Below are 22,923 nucleotides of genomic sequence, written 5' to 3'. Positions count from 1 at the left end.
ACCACTACGCGGAAGGAAGACATTGCATACTCACTGTTTGGTATCTTCGGCGCCCGCCTATCTGTCCATTATGGCGAGAAAGAGCAATACGCGCTCGGGAGACTCTTACAGGAGATCGTGGCTGAGTCGGGTGACATTACTGCCCTTGACTGGGTCGGAAAATCATCGAAGTTCAATAGTTGTCTGCCAGCTGACATCACCTCATACGAATACTCGCCATACAAGCCACCACATCTTTCTGAAGATGAAATTCAGACATCGGTTTCGTCACTGCGAGATGTCGTGTCTGCAGATGCCGCTTCGGAGCTTTATACCCTGCTTAGCAAACAGCCCCCTCCTCGTTTCGCGTACCGCCGACTGCATCTACCCTGCATGGTATTCCGTGTCACAGACATCAGACAGAGCCACGCTCGTGATGAACAGTCATATTTCACATATGAAGTCAAGGCAAATGGGCTACGTGATCTCTCAATAAAAACGAAGGAGAAGCTCAAGGAGTTTTGGCCGGAACGACACATTCGGACGGAGGTATTCCTTGTCCGCCCGTGGAACCGTGATCTCCTCAGGCTACCTGCGTTGGCAGAAGAAACGCAGAGCGTTGAGGACGCATCCGATCCCCAGTCTGCATTGCCAGATCTGTCCGGCGGGTTTCCTGGAGAAAAAGGAACGATTGATCTGGATTCTTACACACAAGCGTTGCGATTGATCGTTCGCCTTCAGCAGCAATTCAATGCCTTGTTGCTATACGAGCAGCAGATTGGAGAATATAAGAGGACTGCATCGGATCGCGATATCATTGCGCACGTTACAGAAATGCAGAACATGATGGACGTGAGAACACTAGAGATATTGTAGATTCTGAAGGACAGATCACCTTCAAGTTGACAGTGCATGTACACTGACGTATTTCTCGTATCGTATTCTAGCTCACGACATGTCTATATCATATGTGCATCATTGACAGCAATGAATGCACCTATCAGGATTATCTTCATTTAGTGCGCCAACGTTAACTTATGTAAAGTATGGTCGTTGGCATTCAAATACATTTTCATCCCATAGCGGCGCTAGGTCGCGCCAGAACCCCGACTCCGCATAAAGACATCAAGATATGATTCACGGATAAAACGTAGTATAACATGCGACATGGTCTCGAGTCAATGCCAATAAAACATCAAGAAAAACAATTACTCGAAGCTACTCGATCATAGTATACTCGAGCTCATCCTCTTCGACTGCAGCGGCGGTAAAGGAATCCTTTTTAGTGGGCGATTGGCCAGCTGCCTCGTCCGCAGCCTTTCTTTTCCCCTTTCCAGCCTTGAGCGTCTCCACGAACACGGGCTGTGTGTACTTAGCGCAAGGTAGAAGCTGCATGTGTTGCAACATGAGCTGGTATATACGAGACCCGTTGACATCGCGAGGGTTATCCCTACGCGGTTTGATGGTCCATCTATAAAATGTCAGGACGTCAAACACGAAAAATAACAAAGGACACACAATTTTAAGATGTCGCAAAATGGATAGATGAGAAACGCACTCAATCAGGACATTATCCAACAGGGTGAATAGCGTTTGCTCTTGATATTCTTCGCTGTAGTAGAACCATCTCGGACAGACATCTAGTCTCGAAGGCATGCACTTCTCAACAGAGAGAGCTTCGCGAGAGGAAAGCTTGCGCAAGACAACGCAATGACAGTATCCTGCATCAGCAAATTCACTCGGCAACATGGACAACGATACTTGCTGCTGACATACGGTGATACAAACACCATCGTAAGAAACACAACCACGAAAGTTCAACGAGCGGCACTTTGAGCAACACGAAGGATGACTTTTAAGCGAAGTGTTCAACCAAGTGCAAAAATTTTCGGATGTTTCAAAAACGCAAGATGATATTGTGGATAATAGAGGGCATCATAATAACGAGGATAGTGCTTGACATCATGGGGCTCATTGAAAGGAGGACAGTGTCCTTCATCGAGAACGTGAGCCAGACGGCAGGGCGACTTTGTAAGAAAAACCCTAAACATCCTTGAGCGATACGAAACAGCGAGTCAAGATGAAAATAAACTTACATTATGACGCCTGTTCGCGCTCAGTCAATGACTACCGTAGGAATGGAACGAAAGAATGTCCGCTAGTGCTAACAAATTTTTTCCCACTGACTAAGCTAACTCGAATACTCCCACGGGTGCGTTTGCAGAGGATTGATTATTTGCGTCTGACAGAACCCACTTCCACTAAAGTGGAGTCGGGGAATGATTCGCCGTGCGTGCCTTCTTCCTGGACACACGTCAGCGCAATACTGTATTAGCGCTGAGCGAAATGCTCAAACTCACAAAATGTTTGCATCTTTGGTGCCAACTCATTAAAGAAAAGGTTTTGCTTGTAAATTCCAGATACTTGGAGTGTGATTTTTGTTTTCGTGATTTGCTATATTTTTCTAAATAGTATTTCCTGACTATTGCATTGCCGCGGTGTATGCGCGAGGAGTGGTATACATGGCAATCCGGCTTATTGTACAATGAATGGTCTCGTTAAATAAAAGCATTCGCTTGTGGATCCTAAATACGAGTCTCTCAATAATTCTGTGCCTTCTTCCTGGACACACGTTAGCGAAAGTATCAGTGCTGAGAGAAATACTCAAGCTCACAAAATGTTTGTATCTCTGGTCCCGACTCATTAGAGGAAATCCTTCGCTTGTAGATTCCAGATACGAGCATACTCTCCCCCTTTCTTCATTAGTTCATCGTGCGTGCCTTGTTCCTGGAGGGATCCGTCCATGTACCTGCAAGCCATGTCAGCACGAGCATTGGCATTCAATATTCAAGAAAGAAAGACCAAAACTCACAAAATGAGATCTGCATGTCGGGTAAGTTTCGCGAACCGGTGAGTGGAGAATATCAAGGTCTTGCTGCCCCTCAACTTTTGCAGGCGCTCGAAGAGAGCTGATTCAGGTAGTAACCAGATCAATAGTCAAACTTGGCTTAGAGACAGAGTAGCGTACTATGTTCGGCTGTAGGGTCTAGGGAGGCACTCGGCTCGTCGAATAACAGCATGCCAGTGGAAGGCTCTGTCTCAGTAGGTAATGAGCGCATCAATGTGCGGGAGCTAGTCAAGCAATTAGCACTGGCATCCGAGAGGTCAAGAGGTGTTCGCGTACACTGCGAGCCGCTGCATCTGCCCGCCACTGAGAGATATATAGGAGTTGTTACGAAAATTCCCAACGCGATGCACAAGGGACAAGTCATCGAGGCACTCCGAGTCGAGCGGCATAAAGGGTCCAATGTTATTATAGTAGTTGTCACGGTATTGTACGTGATCATCGATCCAGGTGTCAAATCCATCAGGCAGGTCGTCGATGAATTCTTCTGCGCCGCCGAGACGGGCAGCTTCATGGATCTTCTCGTCATCATTTGCGAACGCGGGGTTGCCAAATCCGATGTTCTCACGTATCTACGTGTGCATGACTGAGTACATTGCTTATAGGGTACTTCTGCAGGAACGACGCTTACGGAGACTGGGAAGTGGCTGTAGTCCTGGAAGAGGATAGACATGGCGTCCCACAGGTCAGCTAATTTGAGGGTTTTGATGTCCTGGTCGTTGATGAGGATGGTACCGTCTGTCGGGTCATAGAGACGGGAGATCAGTTTCAAGATCGTACTTTTTCCAGAGCCGTTCACTCCCATAATGACCTGTGATCACGGTCAGAGAGGAGCGCCGCGAAAGGAGTAGGACTCACGCAGAGTTGACCAGCTTCGACCTTGAACGAAACATTCCGAAAAGCACACTTCTCGCTATCAGGGTACTGAAATGTCACATTCCTGGTATACATGTTTCAGAAACGGCTACATGAAGTCACCAATAATCATGGTACCTGAACTCGATAGAAATGCCACTCCTGAGAGACTGCTTGTCCTCGGGGAATGGTTTTGTGCCATCGACTACCGTCGCTCCGCACCTTATCTACTATGTCATACATGGCGCGTATAGAAGGAATTTTCCCTGCAAGAGAGGAATGCTGCCTGAAGGGCGACTCGGGGAAGGGTGAGGGTGTGAAAGAAGCTTGATACATCAGTATGAGCGACACAAAATAGAGGGGTGCGCTCATTGGTTCTTGCATGACGCGCAGAGCGAAGAGGATCTGGTTGACTTGGTCAGCTTCCTCCACTCCTGGGTCGATTCCGAGTACCTGAGGTAACATGTGTATCATTTCTCTCAAGATGGATGCCACGTTCAGACAAGAATGTATTTGTTCCACTTCTGAAAAATCAACTGCATCATCGCCAATGCGCCGGGAGGATTCGCAGAATTCTGGTCTCAAGATTGTCAAACTAAGGTTGCCCTGTAAGGTGCATCGACGTACGTGCAGCGATACATTCGCCGAGGTTTCCTCCAACAAGCTCCTTGCGGCATCTATGGTCGACAACGAGCCGCTCTAGGGCCCTCATACGAGAGAAATCTTTGTTGGTAGTTTTTGCAGCTCGTACTTTTGCAGCTCAGACAGATGCGGACACCATCAACTGTTAACTCACCTAAGGGTCTGACTGTTACGGTCTGTGTGCCATCCCAGTTAAGTATAGATTGGGAAAAGCTGAGAATTACAACAATTATAACATCCTGTTGCTCCCGCAGGACTGTCACTAGAACCAATAGCTGAGACAGTAGACGGACAATCGCCATTGTAATGTTTGTTGACATCTCGACAATTTCGCATTGTAAGGTAAGATGGGAATCGCCGAGCCTGCTATTTATTAGATCCAGGGTATGTGTTCTACCATGGGTGGGCACGTCAAGGCAAGCAAGGGAGTGAAATACGCGCTCAGTGTTAACTCGTCTGATGGAAGTGTCCGCGGGGCGAATTATACGACTTCGGGCATATTTGAGAAGGCGCATCGTGATTGTGCATGCAAGATATACTGCTGCAACGTCAACGAGCACCGACATGTCCACAGTACGCGTCTCCATTGCTGTCTCTACCTGGGTGAGAGATAAGCGGGCAGTGAGACTGGAAGCAAAGAAAGCCCTACAAGGCGGAGTAGTTGTCCAGTGTGCCTGCACAAAAGACTTATGAACGTACAGGAGTTGCTAACAGATATGCGACATACCATAGGGAAAAAGCGGGTATAAGGGCGCCCAGGAGTTCCACTACTAGGTATGCGGATATAAGAATGAAACATCGTGGAATGCTGTACATATCCTTCAACATGCGCACAACATAGGGCATATCCTGGAGCATCTGGGCATATGTCTCCAATATCGATAAGCTTGGTATGCGGATCTGGAGCCTCGAATGCCATGGTCTGCGTGCCTCGTAGATGTCCCATATACCGATGCGCGTGTGCTTGACGCGGCGAGCATCCTCAGGCTGGAGGTTCGATTGTGAGCGTGTTGACATTCGTCTCTCTTTCTCTGATGGTGGAAGAAAGTCCGAGACATGTTCTATTCGCATCACTTGAGTCAAGCGTTAGGCAAACCCCGAAATACACCAAACGTTTTCAGAGCGGCCCAATTTTTACTTTGAACGCATGTCACACTCGTATCTCCACCAATCAGAGCTCAAGTCATAATCAGCAGGTCGTAAGAGGTCGTAATAGCTTCGAACCAGAATACTACCAAGCGTTCATTTCACAATTTTGCTGATAGGCCACATCAGCCTGTTTCGAGCGAGACTCCGGGCCACGTCGAGGATCCATCACGAAGATATCGGAGGTTGTGCGCTTGTAAGATGATCGTGATGCAGTGTTGTGTATGGTATATATGAAACCCAAGGGCTGCGCTGGACAAAATGGTGTTGATTATCACAGAAACCTGCGTGTAACAAAGATTCGAGTTCCAGGAACACCAAGAAAGGCAAAAAGTAAACGGTCCGTAGACCACTGTTTTTCTTCTGGAACTTGATGATCGGGCGAGATTTATCCTTGGCGAACGCCGAATCACAGTACTAGATCACCGTGACGGTTTCGATCGCGAATTTTCGCAGTGCAAGGCAGATCAATGATGTGCAGTCGTCGCGCGTGGGCCAGTGGCCAGGCTCTCAAGCCTCGAATTTTCTGGCCTGGCTGGTCGGATGGTTGGTTGGACGCAGTCGTTAGACTCGTGACCAGTCTGACGTACGTCACATGAGAGTGGAAGGCTGGTCCCGAGCCTACGCAGTCGTGCGCAGGGAAATCCTGCGCAGGCCAACTCAAACACATATTGCGAGTTAAAGGATAAAACAATGACTTGCACTGCATTGTCACATCAAGTCACAGTCTTCTCGCACAAATGAAATCACCCTAGTACTTAAGCCAGACTCAAGATGTAAGGCAGTGTATGTATACGGGAATGCCACAGCATCATGATGAGTAGCAGTGACGTGGCACATCATGATCGTTGCGTGAGCCTTTTCTTCGAAGCATCTACATTTCACCGTAAGTATTCCCATTGTGGGTGACAAAGTAGCTAATTTGTGTATATTGAGATATGGTCATCGGGAATATAGTTGACAATGCTTGTAAACCTGCACCATTTTGTTCTTCGAAATGTTACGATACACTGGTCGCTACAATATCTCTAGTGACCTAACGTCCATCGTGTTATGAATAGAAGTCATGTCTTTGACCTGTGCAATGATGTCCTGATCCGATGCGATTCTCTTGTATCCTCCACCACGTTGCTGCATTAGCAAAAATGCACTGAACTGCTGCCCAAGGCGAACAATCAATCGCAAATCTCGTGAATAAGAGTCCACATCAACCGGCCCCTTTTCGTTCTGTGATGCGGACTGGGGAACGAGCCCATCTTTAACGCTCTGCATATCATCTAGGAGAAGATGATTCCACGGACGGACCAGAAAGACTTTCTTCTGGATGGATCGTGCCGGTGAAAAGGGAATGAGTTTCTCCCTCGTTTTGATCAAGAGATCATCCAGCCCATCTGCTTTGATTTCATACGACTGTTGGTCTCGAGCCTCGCTCCGTTTAACTTCTGTAACAGGGAATACTATGCAAGGCAGGTCTAGCCGATGATACGCGAAACGAGGAGTGCTCAGATTGCTAAGCAGGGTATAGAGTTTCGAAGCCGAATCCGCAGTCACGTCATTTCGCAGCATGGAGATTGATGTCTGAATTTCATCTTCGGACGGAGATGATAGCTTGCATGCCGCAGCTTCATACGACGTGACGCTGGCCGGCAGACAACTATTGAACTGCGATGATTCTCCGACCCAGTCCAGGGCAGTGATGTCACCTGACTGAGCCACGATCTCCTGCAAAAGTCGCCCGAGTGCCTTTTGTTTCGTCTCGCCATAGATCACAGGTAGGTGGATGTCGAAAATGCCGAACAATGAATACGCAACATCTTCTGGTAAAGTGGTGTTACGTGTTGACGCCCATCGCAATTTCTCTCGGGCGCCTGTCATCCCTGGACGGAAGGCAGTGAGGGTCTGTGCATCTATTCCCGTCGCATCCTCCAACTCCTGCATGATCGCAGTGGACTCCTTGTGGTTGGGAGAGTGATCGTTGAGATATGGAGTCCAGTTGTTCTGATAAAAGAGAATGACTTTGGGAGCCAGGAATTCTTGAACCGTCCACCCTCGCCTGTTCCAAGCACTCTTTGCCAATGCACCAGCCTTGGACGAAGGCGGAACATCCGACAAGTAGACAATCGTAAGCGCTGAGTGGCGATACCAGACAAACATGCAGTTGAGCGATTTTTGGAGCTCAGTATTGTTGTTCTTGTCGATGCAGCACGTATCCATCCATGCCCAGCGATAATGCGCCTCGCGAGCAATTCTGCAAAATGACTGCAATTTCACAATGCCTCCAACTGCCTCCAACTCGTACACAACTTTGTCCTGTAAGTCTTCCAGCTGTGGCTCCTTCTCTTCCCACCGGTGTGAGAGCATGACGCAACGGAAGTATGTCGCCACCACTTCTGCGACGCGCTCCATTCGGAGGTCTGCATGCCTTATTGTCGATGAAACGAGCTCTTTATATTCTGTGCTCGTTTTGAAGACGCTTATCTGCGCCTCTCGATCACACAAGAGCCCAGAGGTAGTGTCAAGTAGACGGAGTGGGGTGTCGGCGAGTTGAGTGTGAATGACCTCTCGGATATCACGTTCTACTTCGACTGGACTGTGATACTGCTGGCGCATTTCTGTGCGAAGAAGTCAAGTATCTCAAAACATGTGTTTATCTGGGACTCACGTCGTGTTTGCATCTCTGGGGCATTTTCTAACTGAAGAAGCATGGTTTGGAAGGCCTCGATGGATGCATCATAGCGTTGTGCACCATGAAGTGCTGCATGCTTCAACTCGTATCCTATATGAGACGAAGGGTTGAGTTCGATGACCTATGTGTCACGAAAATGAGCATTGTCCACGAAACAATAATGATTCTCGCACTTTTTGCGCATCGAGAAGCGCATCCTCCCATAACTTCATCTCCAACTTTGCCTTACAGCGTTTTATAAAGATGGTGTCGCTTGTGGCGTCCAGGTCAATAGCCGCCGAGTATAGGGTAATGGCTTTGTCGTAATCACTAGCACTGAACGCGGCATCTCCGTCAGCATGATAGAGCGCACTGCATTGTTGTTTGAAATCTGTAATGCGGGTGAGGGTTGTAACGTGATTGGCATTACAGAAGACTTGCCAGTGGACCAACCAAGGCAGTTGGCTTTTGTACTTTCGTCACACTTGTCCATCATGTGTCGGTGTGCTTCGGAGGCTTCTCCAAGATTTCTTACCCGAAGGAGTGCAAAGCACCGTTTCTTATTTGCTGTTTCCCATAAGGATTTGAGGTCCCAGCCGAAGAGCTGCAAAAGAGTATGAAGTTGGTCGTGATGAGCATTTTTGGCTATCTATATCAACGCACCACGACAAAATCCTCATATTTGGAATGAATGGCTAATTTAGAGAAGGAACTGCTGGTGTCGACAGCGGCAGTGAAGTGATTAGCAGCTTCTTTGTGACGCGCATCATCCGAGGCATGGTTTCCGAGTTGAACATGTAGATATGCCTGGTGTGCAAAGTTTAGTCGATGCACGGGCCCGGGCTTGAGTAAGTAGATGATACTTACCTTCACAATCGAACACGCACGAGTATCAGCACTCGGACAAGCTTTGGCCAGCTCTTGGACGCGCATCATTGCCTCCTCGTGTTGATCTGCATTGAAAAGTGCGGCAGCCTGAATACAATAAACAATAATGAAGTGGTGTATGTAAGAATCATTTAACTTGCCTTGACCAAGAGAAGGAAATGATTGGCCTTGATATCTCCGTCCGTGAACATGGATGCAAGGTCAAATGCTTTGATCGCATCTCGGACCTGCTTTCTCCCGCAGAGAGCAATGCCCTTGGAGATATAGCCCACGAACGAGGGTTGAATGTCGACTGACTATGTACGATCAAAATTAGCTTTCGGTAAGGGACCTCATAGGTCCGTCTATCTGACCTTGTAAGCATCATGAAGCGCCTGGTCCCAGCTATGCTTTCGTGCCATAACAAATGAGCGATTGGCATAGGAGTTGTAGTTATTGACAACAGCGTCGATCTCTCGTGTTAGCAATTCTTCGGCTTTAGACAAGTCCCCAGTTATGCATGCATTGCGTGCCATTGTGTTTATAGTGAGCAGCTGCATGAAGAAGGTCATAAAAGTCATATAAGTCAAGAATAGACACATACCTTGACACCACCTGCAACGTGCTTGGGTACTGTCCACTCCGAGATCTTGTCGTCACTTCCGCTAAGGATACGCTTGCCATCCATAGAGAAGGCGATGCAGCGCACCAAGCTTGAGTGCCGGAATATGGCGATGGTTTTTCGATCCCAGAGCTGCCAGAGGCGAATATAATGGTCTGTAGACGCGGAGGCGACCAGAGTACCATCCGAGTTCACGGCAATGGCGTTGATGTCGTGGTTGTGGCCCCTCCACGGATCACCGACCTGCTGCCTCGTGATTACATCCCATTGCCTTATGGTTGGATCCAATCTACACCCGCCTGAGAGAAGCCGTGTGCCATCGGGTATCCAGGCGAGTGGCAAGGTGGTCCCTACATAGAGTTTGTTCATGTGGTCCTTGAAGTGTGCTATGCGATTTCTTGTCCCCAGTAGATTCCAAATTTGAATATCAGAGTTTGTCGCGATAGCAAGTAGCTCGCCTGATGGCGAATATCGAACGCTGTAGACTTCTGCATCACAATTGATTGAATTTCCTTGTTGCAGCCACGTCTCCGTGTTCCACAACTTCACCGTATGGTCCATCGAACCAGTAGCCAACATCATGCCGTCTGGTGAGAAGTCCAGCGAGCGGATGTATGTGGAGTGGGCTTTGATGGCAGGGGTGAGAGCTTCGTCCTTGTCTCTGTCCCAAAAAATGACCTCTCCGTTGTCAGCGCTGGCTATCAATTGTCTGTCTTGTGATGCTGTCACTGCCACTGCCCGCACCCGGCCGCGATGCCCCACTATCTTCTTCAACACAGTGCGATCCTTCAAGTCCCACAGACGAAGCATCCTGTCCGCCGAGCCCGTCACCATATGTTGTCCATCGGGAAAGACTGAGAGTGCGAGTATGGTACCGGTGTTTTCATGATCTTCAAACGTTTGAACAGGCTCAGTCTTTGGGATGACAGGCTGCTCTGCTTCTTCTGCCATTGTGGTGAGCTCAATGGTGTTGAGCGCGGACGATAAGCAGTGTGGGTATCTTGAGCTTCGCAGCGCTAAAAGGCTGTTTCGTTATACGCACAGCCATGAGGTTATCATTTTCCTTTCAAGCCTCTCATCACGTATCGGGACCAGAACTGTATCTATGGCGTATTCTTAGTCTTCCAGCGCTCGGTCGGCTGTGGTGATCAAATGATTGGGTAAATGTGCAGTCGCCATTTCTCGCGGATATTAAGTAAAGGTGGTCGAAATAACCTTGATATAGGGACTGTAGGTGCTGTGCTCTGAGCAGTGGGTAGAGGTGTATGCATTGCGTGACCGCTTAATGCAATGCTCGACGCTGAGTGCATTCCCACGATCGCCTTCAGATGAAATGTAATTCGAGGTGCTACTCTACGTCATGCAGCCTGCAACTGGAATTCCTGGTGGCAAAAATGACATGCATCACTGGACTATCACCTCCATCATTTTGGTCTGCAGGTGTATGGTATCAGATGCAGAGTCTCGTTTTTCCCATTGATCGGGAGTGGAATTGTGAAATGTGACCACAGCTGCGCGAGACACTCGGAAAAACGGCACAACCAGGTATGCACTAAAAGGAATGCATGAACAGTTTCAGGAATATCGTGTGAAATATCTTTGTGCTTGCGTGAAAGACTGTGTGGCGCACTAGGATAGGATTCACTGACACTGCCATGGGTTGGAGTCTAGACAATTCCATGTATGGGCGCACGCACGAGTGGTTCTATGATTAATCATCGTGATATTGGATAGCGTGCAGTACGTCTCTGATTCGTTAAACGAAAGCTTTCGCTTGTAAATTCCAAATACGAGCATACTCTCCCCCTCTCTTCAATAAATCGTCATGCGTGCCTTCTTCCTGGACAACAGATTCGTCCATGTACCTGCAAGGCCTATATTAGCGCCATCATTGAGATGGAAGCAGACTAAAATTCACAAGATGAGATCTGCGTGTCGGGTGAGGTTCCCGAACCGGTGCGATGAGAATATCATGGTCTTGTTGCCCCTCAACTTCCTCAGGCGCTCGAAAAGATCTATTTCGAGAGAAGTTTTAGTCATCCCATATTGGGCATGTACTGCAGCGCACCGTGTTCAGCCATAGGGTCCAAAGAGGCGCTCGGCTCGTCGAATAACAGCATGCCCGCGGAAGACTCTGTCTCGGAGGCCAAAGAGCGCATGAACGTGCGGGATCTGTTCAAACAGTCAACACTGGCACCCCAATTCTATTTAAAACGAAAAATACACTGCAAGTCGTTGCATCTGCCCGCCACTGAGACTTGAAGCCTCAGAAACACGGAGACCCCCAACACCTCGCACACGAGAGTAGTCGACCGATCTACCAAAGAGCATCGTGGTGCCTTCAGGGAGGCCTGCGTAGTAGTCCTTAACTGGACGGTCGAGGTAGGTGTCGAATCCGTCAGGAAGCTCATCTATAAAGTGTTCTGCGCCGCCCAGACGGGCGGCTTCACGGACCTTGTCGTAGTCGTGCGCAAGGGCAGGGTTACCAAGTCCAATATTCTCGCTTATCTGTATGTCCGTCAGGTACTTTGCTTCTGGGATATGCGAGGACGAGGCTCACCGAGAGGGGAAAGTGCGTGTAGTCTTGGAAGAGAATGGACATAGCGGCGCGGAGGTCTGCTAGTCTGAGGGTCTTGATATCACGGTTATCAACAAAGATAGTGCCCTCCGTCGGGTCGTAGATGCGGCAGATGAGTTTCAAGATTGTGCTTTTGCCAGAGCCGTTCACTCCGACAATGACCTATAAGCACGGTGAGGAAGAGCATCACAAAAGGTACGGTACTTACGCAAAGCTGACCAGCTCCAATTGTAAACGAAACATTCTGGAGAGCATACTTCTCTGCACCAGGGTATCGGAACGAAACATTCCTGGCATACATGCATCAGAAACGATTGAAGAACATAAGGGATAGTGATCAACCTAAACTCAACAGAAATACCACTCTTGAGAGCCTGCTGGTTCTCGGGAAACGATTCCGCACCATCCACTACCTTATTCTGCACATTCTCGATCTCATACAACTTGCGTACATTGGCAAACTGCTCTCCGAGAGAGAATGACTCTCCGAACAGTGAGAAAAGCGTGGTGCTAAACGAGTTAGATGTTTGATTGATTAGTGTAAGTGACGCCAGCGAGAGAGGAATGGTCATTGGTTTTTGTACTGCGCGTAGGGTAAAGACAATCTGGTTGGTTTAGTCAGCTTCCTCGACGTCCGAGTCGGTATTAAATACCTGAGGTAGTTCGCGCATTGGTTCGCGGAGGATCGATGCGATACTCAGACGATCCTTGATAGTATGGGCTCGACGCAACTCTGGGAACTCGCCCGCATCATCACCGACGCGCTTGGCGGATTCACGAAATTCTGGTCTCGGGACGCGTTAAATGAGGTCGTTCGACAAGATACATCGACATACGTGCAGTGACATATTCGCCGAGGTTACCTGCGACAACTTCCTTTCGGTGTGAAGGGTTATCGACTAGGTGCTTAAGGCCTTGCATACGAACATAATCTTCGTTAGTCGTGGTAGCCGCCCAAACTATATGTCCGGCTTAGTGACATGCTCACAGTATGGGCTGTTGACCTACCCAAGGAGCCAAACACTCCCTTGCTTGTGCTGTACCACTGAAATATAGATTGCGAGAAGCTGAGAATCGCAAGCAAAGGACCATCTTGCTGCTCGCGCAAAACTGTAAATAGAACTGAAATCTGAGAGACCAAACGAATAACCGTCATTACGACGTTTGTTGAACTCTGGACGGTTTCCCAAGCTACGCTAGTGCCCCAAGGGGACGCCCACGCGGACTCGAGCTGCCTTTGAACGGCGGAGTCTTCAAATGTAGGAACGTCAAGGCGTGCCATGGAGTGGAATATGTGCCCAGCATAGAATTGTTTAATGGACATGTTTATAGGGATGACGATGCGGCTTCGGGCGTATTGGAGAAGACGCGTCGCGACTGTGCACGCAACGCGTCCTATTGCAACATGAATGAGGACTGTTGTGTCCACAGTACGTGTCTCTATTGCCGTCTCTACCTGAATGAGAGATTAGTGGGCAGTGCAGATGGAGACAAAGAGTGTATTACAAGGCGCAGCAGTTGTCCGGAATACCTGCACAAAAGCGTTTTGAATGTTAAAAGGCCACATAAAACTTCGTGGCATACCATAGGGATATGGCGGGTGTGAGGGAAGCTAAAACTTCCACTACCAAGAATACAGGGAGTAGTAGGTAGCACTGTCTGATGCTGAGTATATCCTTTAACATGCGCAGTACGTGGGGCATGCTTTGAACTATCTGTGAATACGTCTCCAATCTTGATGAGCCTGGTATGCGTGGCATATCAGTTTGGCGATCCTCGTAGAGGTCCCATACGCCGATACGGGTGTGCTTGACACGACGAGCATCCTCTGGGTTGAATGTGCCTGGACGTGTAGTTATCGTTCGTCTCCTTCTCGCCATGCACCTCAGAAGAATAGTAATCAAGTCAGAGACGCGTTATGAGTATTTGTGGACTGATTAAGTTATGTCGAATCAGCGTTGAACCGACGCGTTCAACTGCACAACTACTACAACTCAATTTGACGTGTGTGGTCCCGTGACATGTTTTCATACTTTTGTTCCCGAACATCATTTCCGACGACTTAGCAGGCGTTGACCGTACTTCCATCTTTCATACGTTGGAAAATTGGAGACCTAAGGAAACCTGAAGCTCAATCAAGAATTATCTTGATCTAGTACGCCACCGAGCTAGACAATACGAACGATGGCTTCCGACCTTTCTTCATTGCTGAACTCATCAAGAGCTCTGAATTCGCATCTTTCACGGCCTGATCTTCCTTCTATCAACCTTTCACTCGATCAGATAGAGGCACAGTCGCGTCGGCTCGTATCACGACAACCTGGAGCATCAAGTGATGCTGACCGAGCGTGAGCAAATAGACATCGAGCAATATTGTTCTAACGTCTATGACAGAAACTACCTTCTAGCACAGGCTCATGTTGATGCCCCTGCCCTTGCCAACTCTATCGCACACTTGAATACCTCGTCGACTTTCTCTCCCCTCCAGCCCCTCCAAGACACGGATGTCTCAGGCTATCTTCGTCATGCTCACGAACAGAATCTTATTTCAACGATAGAAGAAGGTCGGAGGGAAACCCAGGAGCATTTCTATCGCCTGCTTGAGGAGCGCAGCCACAAAGACTGGGAGGCCAAAAAGAGACGCGTGTTTGAAGAGCTGGGAGGTCGTGCTACTAGTGATAGCAAAGCTCTTGCTGAAATGAAAAAGAGTTTCCATGGAAAGGCAGCCCTGGCGGTCAGCTAAACTCCGAATACATGGTGTTCACCTATTGACAATGTGAAACAGGCAAGCACAGGACCTAGTTTGACTCTCCAGATGCAGAGCAAGATGATGGCATATGACCGTGCAATCAGCGAACTGAACGCTGCAAGGTTGCGCGGAACATCTTGTCCTATCATCCATCTCCTTATGCAAGCCGCTGCCAGCTTGAACTCAGAGGCACGTATCTCTCACTGTGTCGAACGCAAATTGTCTCACTTTTGTGCATACAGCCTTCCTCACAACAAATACTTCAAAACTTCCACGTGCTTGCAAAGATTACTAGTGAACCTCCCGCTCTACCCCCTGTGGAGCACGCAGGCGCTCACATCTTGAACGCCCCGCTTTTCGAACGCAAATATGCGCGGGTGTATCTGGGGGATACCGACTCCAGGGAGGCTGCAGCTCTGCGGATACAGATTGCCAAAGGCTCACGAGAAGCGCTTGAGGACCAATTCTGGGATATCATTGAGCGCACGATCCAGTCGAGACCTATGGAAGCCCGTCTTGGAGGAGACCCTAGTGTAGCAAATAAAATACGCGCCTTCCTGCTAATGAGATATTACAAAAACGGGCAGTGGGAAGATCGGATAGAGGTCGGTACAATTTATACTGAGCTTTCATCCTATCTGACAGTCACGCAGCTTGTCGCTGGTCAGCCTTTGTGGGCTAAGTTGTACTACCTTGTACGCACCGGTCACGCACAAGAGGCCCTTGATGAAGCCTTGAAGTCACAGCAAGCTATCGAACATCGTGAAGACAGCTTCATGAATCACTTCCGCTCATGGATCGAGTCGCCAGAAAGACGGTAATTTTTTTTCCATGAGAAACAAGGTTTTTTATATGTCAAGCATATCTCCAGGTTACCCAAACCACATCGTGACCACTTGCAAACAGTATACAATGCACACATGCTGCATTCTGCATCTGCAGATCCGTTTAAGCTTGCACTCTATAAACTCATGGGCAAGCTCGAGCCTTCGCGGCGAACAGTATCACAAGTGACGATGACGACTGAGGATTGGTTGTGGTTCCAGCTTGCAATGGTGCGCATTTTTTGTGGTTCTTAAAGGATGTAAGCTAACACGCAAAAGGTTGATGAAGAGGAAGAGGGTGGGCTCCGTGGGCTCACAGAAGTTCTCCTAAGTTATGGAGAACGCCACTTCGACGGTACAAAGAAGGGTGTGTGGCCTGGTGTTCTGCTCATGTGCGGCCAGTTTGAACGTGTGAGCTTAACATCATGCATATCCAAGTTTTATTCTGATCATATCCTAGTCTGTGGCTGCACTATGGGAGCACCCAGAAACAGAAATCGAAGCTGTTCACCTTGCTATTGCGCTTGCATACCATGGGCTTCTACGTGTCCCATCTCGTGCTGAAACATCTGACATCAGTCCTTGTACGTATGCACTCAAAATTTGCACCTACATGTAACCCACCTAGATTTTCAGTGACCTTATCCCCACTCTCACCTCCCGCACTCAGCTTGCCGATGCTTATTTGGCGATACGTCCGCCAGTTCGTCAAAATGGACGCGAAAGAAGCGCTGCAGTATGTCTACTGTGTCTGTCTCTCGGCGGATCAAGGCGACGGCGTCGGCAGAGAAAATGTAGAGACTGCTTGGGAACTCGTGAGGCGCATCATCGTTCTCGCTCACTCAGGTCCCGCCTGGGAAGAGCTTGTCGGTGGATTCAGACCCGATGGCACGCGTTTCGTATGTTCCATCTCCTAACTCACTTGCCGCTAAACATGGCTCATCTCTCCTACAGAGCGGCATCATCGAACAGGGCGCTACTCTCCTCCATCTACAAAACACCGCCCAGTACAACGAACAGATCCTCATTCGCGCCGCCCGCGACTCCGAGGAGAACGACCGCATCCCGGAGGCGATCAAGCTCTACAACCTCGCCGGGGACTACGGCACTGTCATTTCATGTCTCGCCCAGGCGCTCGGAAACACCCTGGCGCAGCCAGCAGGTGAATCAGATAAGGGCAAAATCATCGAACGCACTGCTGTTGAGATTTTGAGACATTACGAGCGCACGAACCGGGCAGTGGGCAAGGATCGAGATGCTGCTGTAAGACTGTTGCGCATCAGGGAAGCGCTCAATGCGAAGAGCTCTGGACGGTTTGATGTTGTGCTTGAGGTACAATCTCGTCCTAGTCTTGAGATCCCACCAAATGCTGATGATTATTGTAGATTATGGAGTCTACGGATCTCATTCCTCTCGATGGGGATGTTGCAAAGATTACAAGGAAGGCCGAGGAGTTCAAAGACTTGCATGATGCCTTGCAACGCAATCTACAAGTCTATTTGCCGCTCACGATGGAGGCATTAGCGGCAGTACACCAATCCATCAAAAATTCTGCTACAGCAGAAACTACGAGGCAAATGGTTTGTGCTCAATAGCTACATCATCCCTTCGTGTGCTCACTGCATTTTCGTTGCAGACGTTGACAACGCTTAGGAAAAAATCGAGGTCATTGATGGTGTTTGGTGGTATCCTCAAGTATAGGATGTCGCCTGATGTGTACTCGTATCTGGCGAGATTGGATGTCGAGATTGCTCTGTAGAATATGGGTAAATCAGGTCAGAATAGTTCTGTATGTCGTCAAGATTTTGTTTATAATATTGTGATGAGACCTGGAAGAACGGACCACGCGCGAACCAGACTGCTGGAGCGTTCATGCCTGCCACACATCTCATCGATCTCATCACACGCTCAACATCAGTCTGTGGTCGATGGCATGAGGCATCAATGTTCAAATCTAATGATGATGCCATCACATCGAGGCCTTTCAGCTCCATTTTCTTTTATTTTTAAAGCACTGCACTTTTTTGATCTTATCACTTTCATACATGCTATGCTCATTCACTCGTTCCGATGATGTCGTTGAATTGCTCATTAATATGCCACAGCCTCAGGTAGCACACAGATGAGTAGTGAATGATCCGTAACTTTGGGTCCTCACCTTCAGTTCCTTAGCATACCAGTTCTGCACCTTTCCAGTAACTGCTTGGCAATTACCGCTGAGTAGGTACCAAATCTTCAGTATCATCCTCAAGAGCTTCTTCATCATCTTCGTATTCCTGATGATCTTGCTCCTCGACAGCCTCCTGAGAGGGCTGCTGATTTTGGCACTGCAAGCAGGTTGATGCGTAAGTAGTACCCCGCAACAAGCTCGCAAAAAGGACTTACATGGTATACTGCAGTCCAGTATCCGCCCCAATACATCGCACTTAGCGCACGGCTGAAAGCTTCATCGCGGCTTACCATAGTAGTTGAAGGTGCAGGTATGAAAAACGAGGACTCAGGTGCCGCGGGAGCCTCAGATGGTACTGGCAGCGAAGGATCATACGATGGGACGAACGTGTTGAAATCAAGCGGAGCAGAGTCCTCCTCTTCAGCTGTGGCAGCCTGACTGATGGCCTCTATAGACGCGGCTTTCATTAAATTAGGTGTTTTGGCCTTCTCCTTCGAACTATTATAGGGGATGTTGTACCATCTGAACACGATTAGATTATATTTTTCATGAGTGAGGTTACGCACAGCGAGGATTTCTTGACAGCGGTCGATTTCCAGTCTTGCGTTTCCCCGTGGAATGCCTTGTAAGGGTGTCAAGAGCGGCAGATGTAAGAGTACTTGCTAGACGTACCTCATATTCTGCTGTGGCAGAGTTCCAGGCGTCGATGAGCGCAGAGTCGTCCCATATTTCTTGGTGTGTGAGCTCCCGACTCTCGCCCTCTTCAACTTCACCATCCTCACCATGGGCACTGGCGTCGTCGTAGTTCATTTGGTTGTCTCCTGGTTCATCCCAGTGGGCAGTTTTTCTCGGACGTTTGGCTTTTTGATTTGACCTTTTGCGTTTTTTGGATGGAGGTGATTGACGTGAACGAGATTCAGAAGCTACTGCTGAGCTGCTGGCGCCATTGGTTTGTTGAGATTGTTCTAGGTCGCCATACTGGACGAGTTGACGGTGCGAGTTCATGGCGAAGTGGGATGGGCGTAACCTGGTCAGACCGCCGCCCGTGTATAACCGTTACACCAAAAGGTGAAATACTGAAAGCTTAGCTTTCAGCATCAGCGACGGTATATGTACTGATTATGGGAACTCAGGTAAGCCAGCATGCTTACAACCAGTAATACAAGTATTCTATGCGGCAACAATCTACATATCTTCGATTTCTGGTCAGCTTGCTGTGCATCGAGCACCAACCCGTGGTGTACATCGACTGTGTACCACCACCATATATTCAGCGAGCTTTGAAACATAGTACTGCGACCATTGAAACATCAATTCCGATAGCTCAGGCGCATCAAGACAGACTGCGTCAATTTCACCTAGCCCAGATAGCTGAGGCGAAGATGAAGATGAAGATTCTAACATAGAAGCTCGATGGAGTAGCGTAAATCAGTAGGTATATCAACGGCTACTCGCCAAGATATTCCTCCACCAGGGCTAATAACACGTCCTCCATTTCCTCTCCAGTCGGAAGTGTCAGTAGCATCAGGTCTTCTGGCGACCAAAAGCCCAGGTAAGCAGCGGGTGTGTTCGCGTATGCGCGCATCGAGTCTGCGCCTCCATGAGGGGATGGCATCTACCTTCGCTGTTCCGTCTGATTCGGCTTTGCGGAGTCGTTTTGCTGCCTCTGAATTCGCCATATCCATTTTGACATCTTCCTCCTAAGCTTTGCGTTTAGTATTTAATGAACGTTGAGGTGGAGAGAACCTGTCTGATGGGAGTGGTGATGAGCTTAGCGATGATTTAAGGTGTTGGGTCGTCAAGAGGGAAGTCGAGGATCTCGCGGACGTTCGAATATTCATCTCTCCATTCTGCAGGATGCATGTAAGAAAATGAAACTATCTAGAATCGTAGACACGGCATACCTTTTTCCTCTTCTTGACGCGCGTGCTCCAACAATTTTCCATCTGCTTCGTCTAGGTCACTGAAGCATGCGGGGCCCTGATTCATAAACTTCGTCTAGAATGAAAGCGCTTGGTTTTCCTCCTCTTGCTCTTGCTTTCTGCGCTAAAAGAGTTAGTGTATACCTGTGAAATCTTTCGCACGGCCAACATTTTATCAGCAACAACTTCATATATTGGGCTAAAAACTTAAAAGGACGTACTTGTGTCCCATTGTCCCAGGTACTTCCTTCCCATCGTCATCCAGTATTACTACATTCCGGCGATAGTTGGCATTTCCAGTGCAATGATATGGTTCTCCTAATGTCTCTTCTCCCGCATTAATTTGTTGATCTCGTCGTTTACATCTCGAACTTCGTAGTCGGTCAAACTACCTATTGGCAAGATTCATGTCAGCCCATCCGAATTCTGAGTCTCCTGTGGAATGACGTACCGTCCTGGATCTTGGGTACTTTCGAACTTAGCTCCCTCCTCTCCACCGTTCGCACTCCCTTAGACTTTTGCAGGCGCTCACCATTTTCGGGCGACGATCTGCGCGCGTCCCGAGGTCAAGTTCAGCTGCTTGAGCTTCTCGAAAACAGTATAACATTGACTATGCATTAAGCAGGCCTTGTGCTAGTGACAAGTATACAGTGTTACGATGTGTGCGAGTAGCAGCCGTAGTACAGGCGCTGTTTACAATTTTTCGATTGCTAAATATGAAGTCAATAGGTGAAACGAGTAAGCAGTCTGCAAAAATAGCTTACTTTGATGAAAAAACGAAACAGAACAACAAGAACGATGACCAGTGATGTAGCTGCGTTGGTAAAACGCGTTGATCACGGTAGATAGAACAATGTATAAGGCACTGTACGTAAGTGCCAGGGTACGAAGCTTTAGCTTTGCATATATTTACATTTCCGACTTGTTCAGTGTGTTCCGTCATCGCTTGCTTGAAGGTCATATGAAAGTCACAATCAAATACAGCACATAAGGCCCTTTATAATCCTCATTCACATTTATGATACAGACATGCATCATCCTATATAATAAGTGAAGCCTGAATTCGCTTGATGGGAAACATCTTTGATGAGGTTGTAATTCAGACTGGAATGATGCATCTGAGACATCCGTTCTATTCATCGATGGTACGACATTCAAGTTCCTACTACCTTCCCTGCTCCTATACTCTATCCTCGTCAAATCTCGTAGCTGGTTACTATGATCGGTCAATTTGACACCTACCATTCTTCAGTCTGTATCTCTTCCTCGAACCATGGCATCGATCCTCAGGGAGTATCGGAACCTTTGTTGCGATATGCCGCAAACCACTGGGTGAGATATGCCCCACAGAACTTTCGAGAACTTCTCACTTATCATCGTTAGGCGGAACTAAAAGCTAAATTCCTTTTAGTTTACGCAGAAGAGATGTCATGGACTCCATCTCAAACCTGCTATCCTCCAATTCCAAGATCAAAACGTCCCTTGAGGCCACGCTCACAAAATACGCATTTTTGGACACTCGAGGACAGGATGAAACGTATCCAGTCCCGCGCCACCCTCCGGCGTAGATCTGCTTCGCCAAACCTTTCTCAGCGATCGACAATACCAGACCTCAAAGTTCTTCATGCGCACTATGCTCGCCAGCGTATGCATGGAGAAGCATATGACGAATACGAGTGCGGAAATTCCAGTCCAAAGCGCAAGCGAGCTGTTATCGGTATTCGCGACGTGGATGAAACTTCTCTGGAAATGTTGCCCTTCGTGAGGCCTCGACGCTCATACCAATGCAGCTATGGTGAGCGACAACCACAATGGTCACTAGGTGTCCAGAGTTTGGTAGATCCCCATATCGACGCTATAGTGAATTACGAGATGGTAAACGTCAAGGATGAATCTGAGTTGCAGTCTAATGCAACATCAAGATTTTCGATCGGTGCAGATAGCACGTCCGTGAAGCGCGTCGTCCATGGCGATTTTGGTGTGCCTCGCATGTTTGAGAGGGGGCTGGCGTCGAAGAAAACGACTGATCCCCGTCTGCGACCTCGTCCTACCGTAACTATGGTCGACATTGACATGATTGCAACTCGAGAACCTCCATCTACCGGTCATCACCGAAACAAATCTTCAGAGTTCGTCCAAGCTTCTGATCCAATGCAAACCACTGCAGACTTGATGCGGGAGATTTTTGGTGATGGAGAAGTGGACGACGCGGACAGCATCTTGTCTATGATTAGATCCATGAATATCATGTGAACGAGCAATGAACGAGCAATTTTTACCTTCCAGATGTTTCTATGAAATGGAAACGTTGAAATCCGTTCATGAGAATCGAGCTCTTAAGCAATTACACGGCTATAAAGTAGGCTTCAACATATTTGAACAAGACGTAAAATGGATACCATCACCATGATGTTGCTGCGCCAAATACTATTTTCAACTTCCCTCCTCCGCAAAAGCCCCTTTGGTCTCAGAGCGATGGGAAATGCAAACTAATGCGACGTTCGCGGGGGCTTTAAGGGAACAGACCCCCGACTCAGTCCCTGAACATGCGGCAAGGAACTTACCAGAGTAAAAATGCAATGACAAGCGTATCGCCGATGGCAAGTCGAACAATCTAGCTGGTGGCAAGCCCGGCGGTACCCTAGCTCATGGCCTGGGATGCGGGAAATGTGTGGGTAGTGCGTCGAATTGTTGTAAACATGACTCCTCGCAAATGAGCACCTCCGAGTCGGACTCGAAACAGGCAGAAATGCCAGCAGATTCAACGGAACAGCGAACGTTCTAGCTGTTGTGAATGCTAAAGAGGAAACAAGCCCACGACGATGCGAGACCACCGTGACTGCATGATACGTAAAGCGCCTACCGTACGGGAGGCCCACCCTACTTGTGCACTCGAGTATTTGTGGAATGGCAAGTGGATGGCCCAATCAACGCTCGGTTCTCACGGGCCATTCCGTATCGCCACACTTCGGACAAGTTTGATCAAAGTTTTCACAGTT

At 48.4% G+C, this 22,923-nt stretch overlaps 7 protein-coding genes across 7 annotated transcripts; 3 read left to right on the top strand and 4 right to left on the bottom strand.

Annotated features, from left to right (window-relative positions):
- The first annotated feature begins 358 nt into the window (after positions 1-358).
- Positions 359-1,053, top strand: F5891DRAFT_994089 (uncharacterized protein). The gene has a single exon (XM_041378273.1). It carries the CDS (start codon positions 373-375, stop codon positions 853-855), a length of 483 nt encoding a protein of 160 aa, XP_041234178.1. The 5' UTR covers positions 359-372; the 3' UTR covers positions 856-1,053.
- Positions 1,054-2,682: 1,629 nt separating this feature from the next.
- On the bottom strand, positions 2,683-5,789 carry F5891DRAFT_1205899 (P-loop containing nucleoside triphosphate hydrolase protein; the record flags this gene model as incomplete). The annotated part of the gene is made up of 11 exons (XM_041369029.1): positions 5,109-5,789; positions 5,031-5,055; positions 4,536-4,980; positions 4,367-4,489; positions 3,878-4,314; positions 3,743-3,808; positions 3,516-3,695; positions 3,164-3,456; positions 3,008-3,111; positions 2,852-2,948; positions 2,683-2,788 (listed from the first exon to the last, which is right to left on the bottom strand). Exons 1-11 carry the CDS (start codon positions 5,450-5,452, stop codon positions 2,683-2,685), a joined length of 2,220 nt encoding a protein of 739 aa, XP_041234177.1. The 5' UTR covers positions 5,453-5,789.
- Positions 5,790-11,288: 5,499 nt separating this feature from the next.
- On the bottom strand, positions 11,289-14,266 carry F5891DRAFT_21118 (P-loop containing nucleoside triphosphate hydrolase protein). The gene is made up of 13 exons (XM_041370916.1): positions 13,844-14,266; positions 13,766-13,790; positions 13,268-13,715; positions 13,096-13,218; positions 12,913-13,043; positions 12,602-12,864; positions 12,468-12,549; positions 12,242-12,421; positions 11,906-12,189; positions 11,750-11,853; positions 11,600-11,696; positions 11,379-11,546; positions 11,289-11,331 (listed from the first exon to the last, which is right to left on the bottom strand). The coding sequence occupies exons 1-12, from the start codon at positions 14,137-14,139 to the stop codon at positions 11,438-11,440; spliced, it is 2,142 nt and encodes a 713-aa protein (XP_041234176.1). The 5' UTR covers positions 14,140-14,266; the 3' UTR covers positions 11,289-11,331; positions 11,379-11,437.
- On the top strand, positions 14,234-17,670 carry F5891DRAFT_994065 (Nup93/Nic96-domain-containing protein). The gene is made up of 12 exons (XM_041378272.1): positions 14,234-14,607; positions 14,654-14,993; positions 15,045-15,197; positions 15,251-15,613; positions 15,662-15,825; positions 15,880-16,063; positions 16,112-16,243; positions 16,293-16,416; positions 16,469-16,731; positions 16,787-17,164; positions 17,218-17,412; positions 17,469-17,670. The coding sequence occupies exons 1-12, from the start codon at positions 14,444-14,446 to the stop codon at positions 17,589-17,591; spliced, it is 2,583 nt and encodes an 860-aa protein (XP_041234175.1). The 5' UTR covers positions 14,234-14,443; the 3' UTR covers positions 17,592-17,670.
- Positions 17,671-17,706: 36 nt separating this feature from the next.
- On the bottom strand, positions 17,707-19,060 carry F5891DRAFT_994061 (uncharacterized protein). The gene is made up of 5 exons (XM_041378271.1): positions 18,675-19,060; positions 18,569-18,624; positions 18,218-18,524; positions 17,991-18,159; positions 17,707-17,938 (listed from the first exon to the last, which is right to left on the bottom strand). The coding sequence occupies exons 1-4, from the start codon at positions 19,005-19,007 to the stop codon at positions 18,043-18,045; spliced, it is 813 nt and encodes a 270-aa protein (XP_041234174.1). The 5' UTR covers positions 19,008-19,060; the 3' UTR covers positions 17,707-17,938; positions 17,991-18,042.
- A 389-nt stretch (positions 19,061-19,449) lies between these two features.
- Positions 19,450-20,531, bottom strand: F5891DRAFT_1124324 (Isy1-like splicing factor; the record flags this gene model as incomplete). Its single annotated transcript, XM_041363878.1, has 7 exons — positions 19,450-19,617; positions 19,830-19,852; positions 19,907-20,000; positions 20,142-20,249; positions 20,288-20,316; positions 20,376-20,401; positions 20,422-20,531. The coding sequence occupies 7 exons, from the start codon at positions 20,529-20,531 to the stop codon at positions 19,450-19,452; spliced, it is 558 nt and encodes a 185-aa protein (XP_041234173.1).
- A 558-nt stretch (positions 20,532-21,089) lies between these two features.
- On the top strand, positions 21,090-22,761 carry F5891DRAFT_994046 (uncharacterized protein). The gene is made up of 2 exons (XM_041378270.1): positions 21,090-22,148; positions 22,204-22,761. Exons 1-2 carry the CDS (start codon positions 21,350-21,352, stop codon positions 22,332-22,334), a joined length of 930 nt encoding a protein of 309 aa, XP_041234172.1. The 5' UTR covers positions 21,090-21,349; the 3' UTR covers positions 22,335-22,761.
- Positions 22,762-22,923: the final 162 nt, after the last annotated feature.

The sequence above is a fragment of the Suillus fuscotomentosus genome (assembly GCF_016647785.1).
Source record: "Suillus fuscotomentosus strain FC203 chromosome Unknown F5891scaffold_1, whole genome shotgun sequence".
NCBI lineage: Eukaryota > Fungi > Basidiomycota > Agaricomycetes > Boletales > Suillaceae > Suillus > Suillus fuscotomentosus.
The sequence above is the reverse complement of the archived record's forward strand: the minus strand, read 5'-3'. Positions and strand labels throughout refer to the sequence as shown.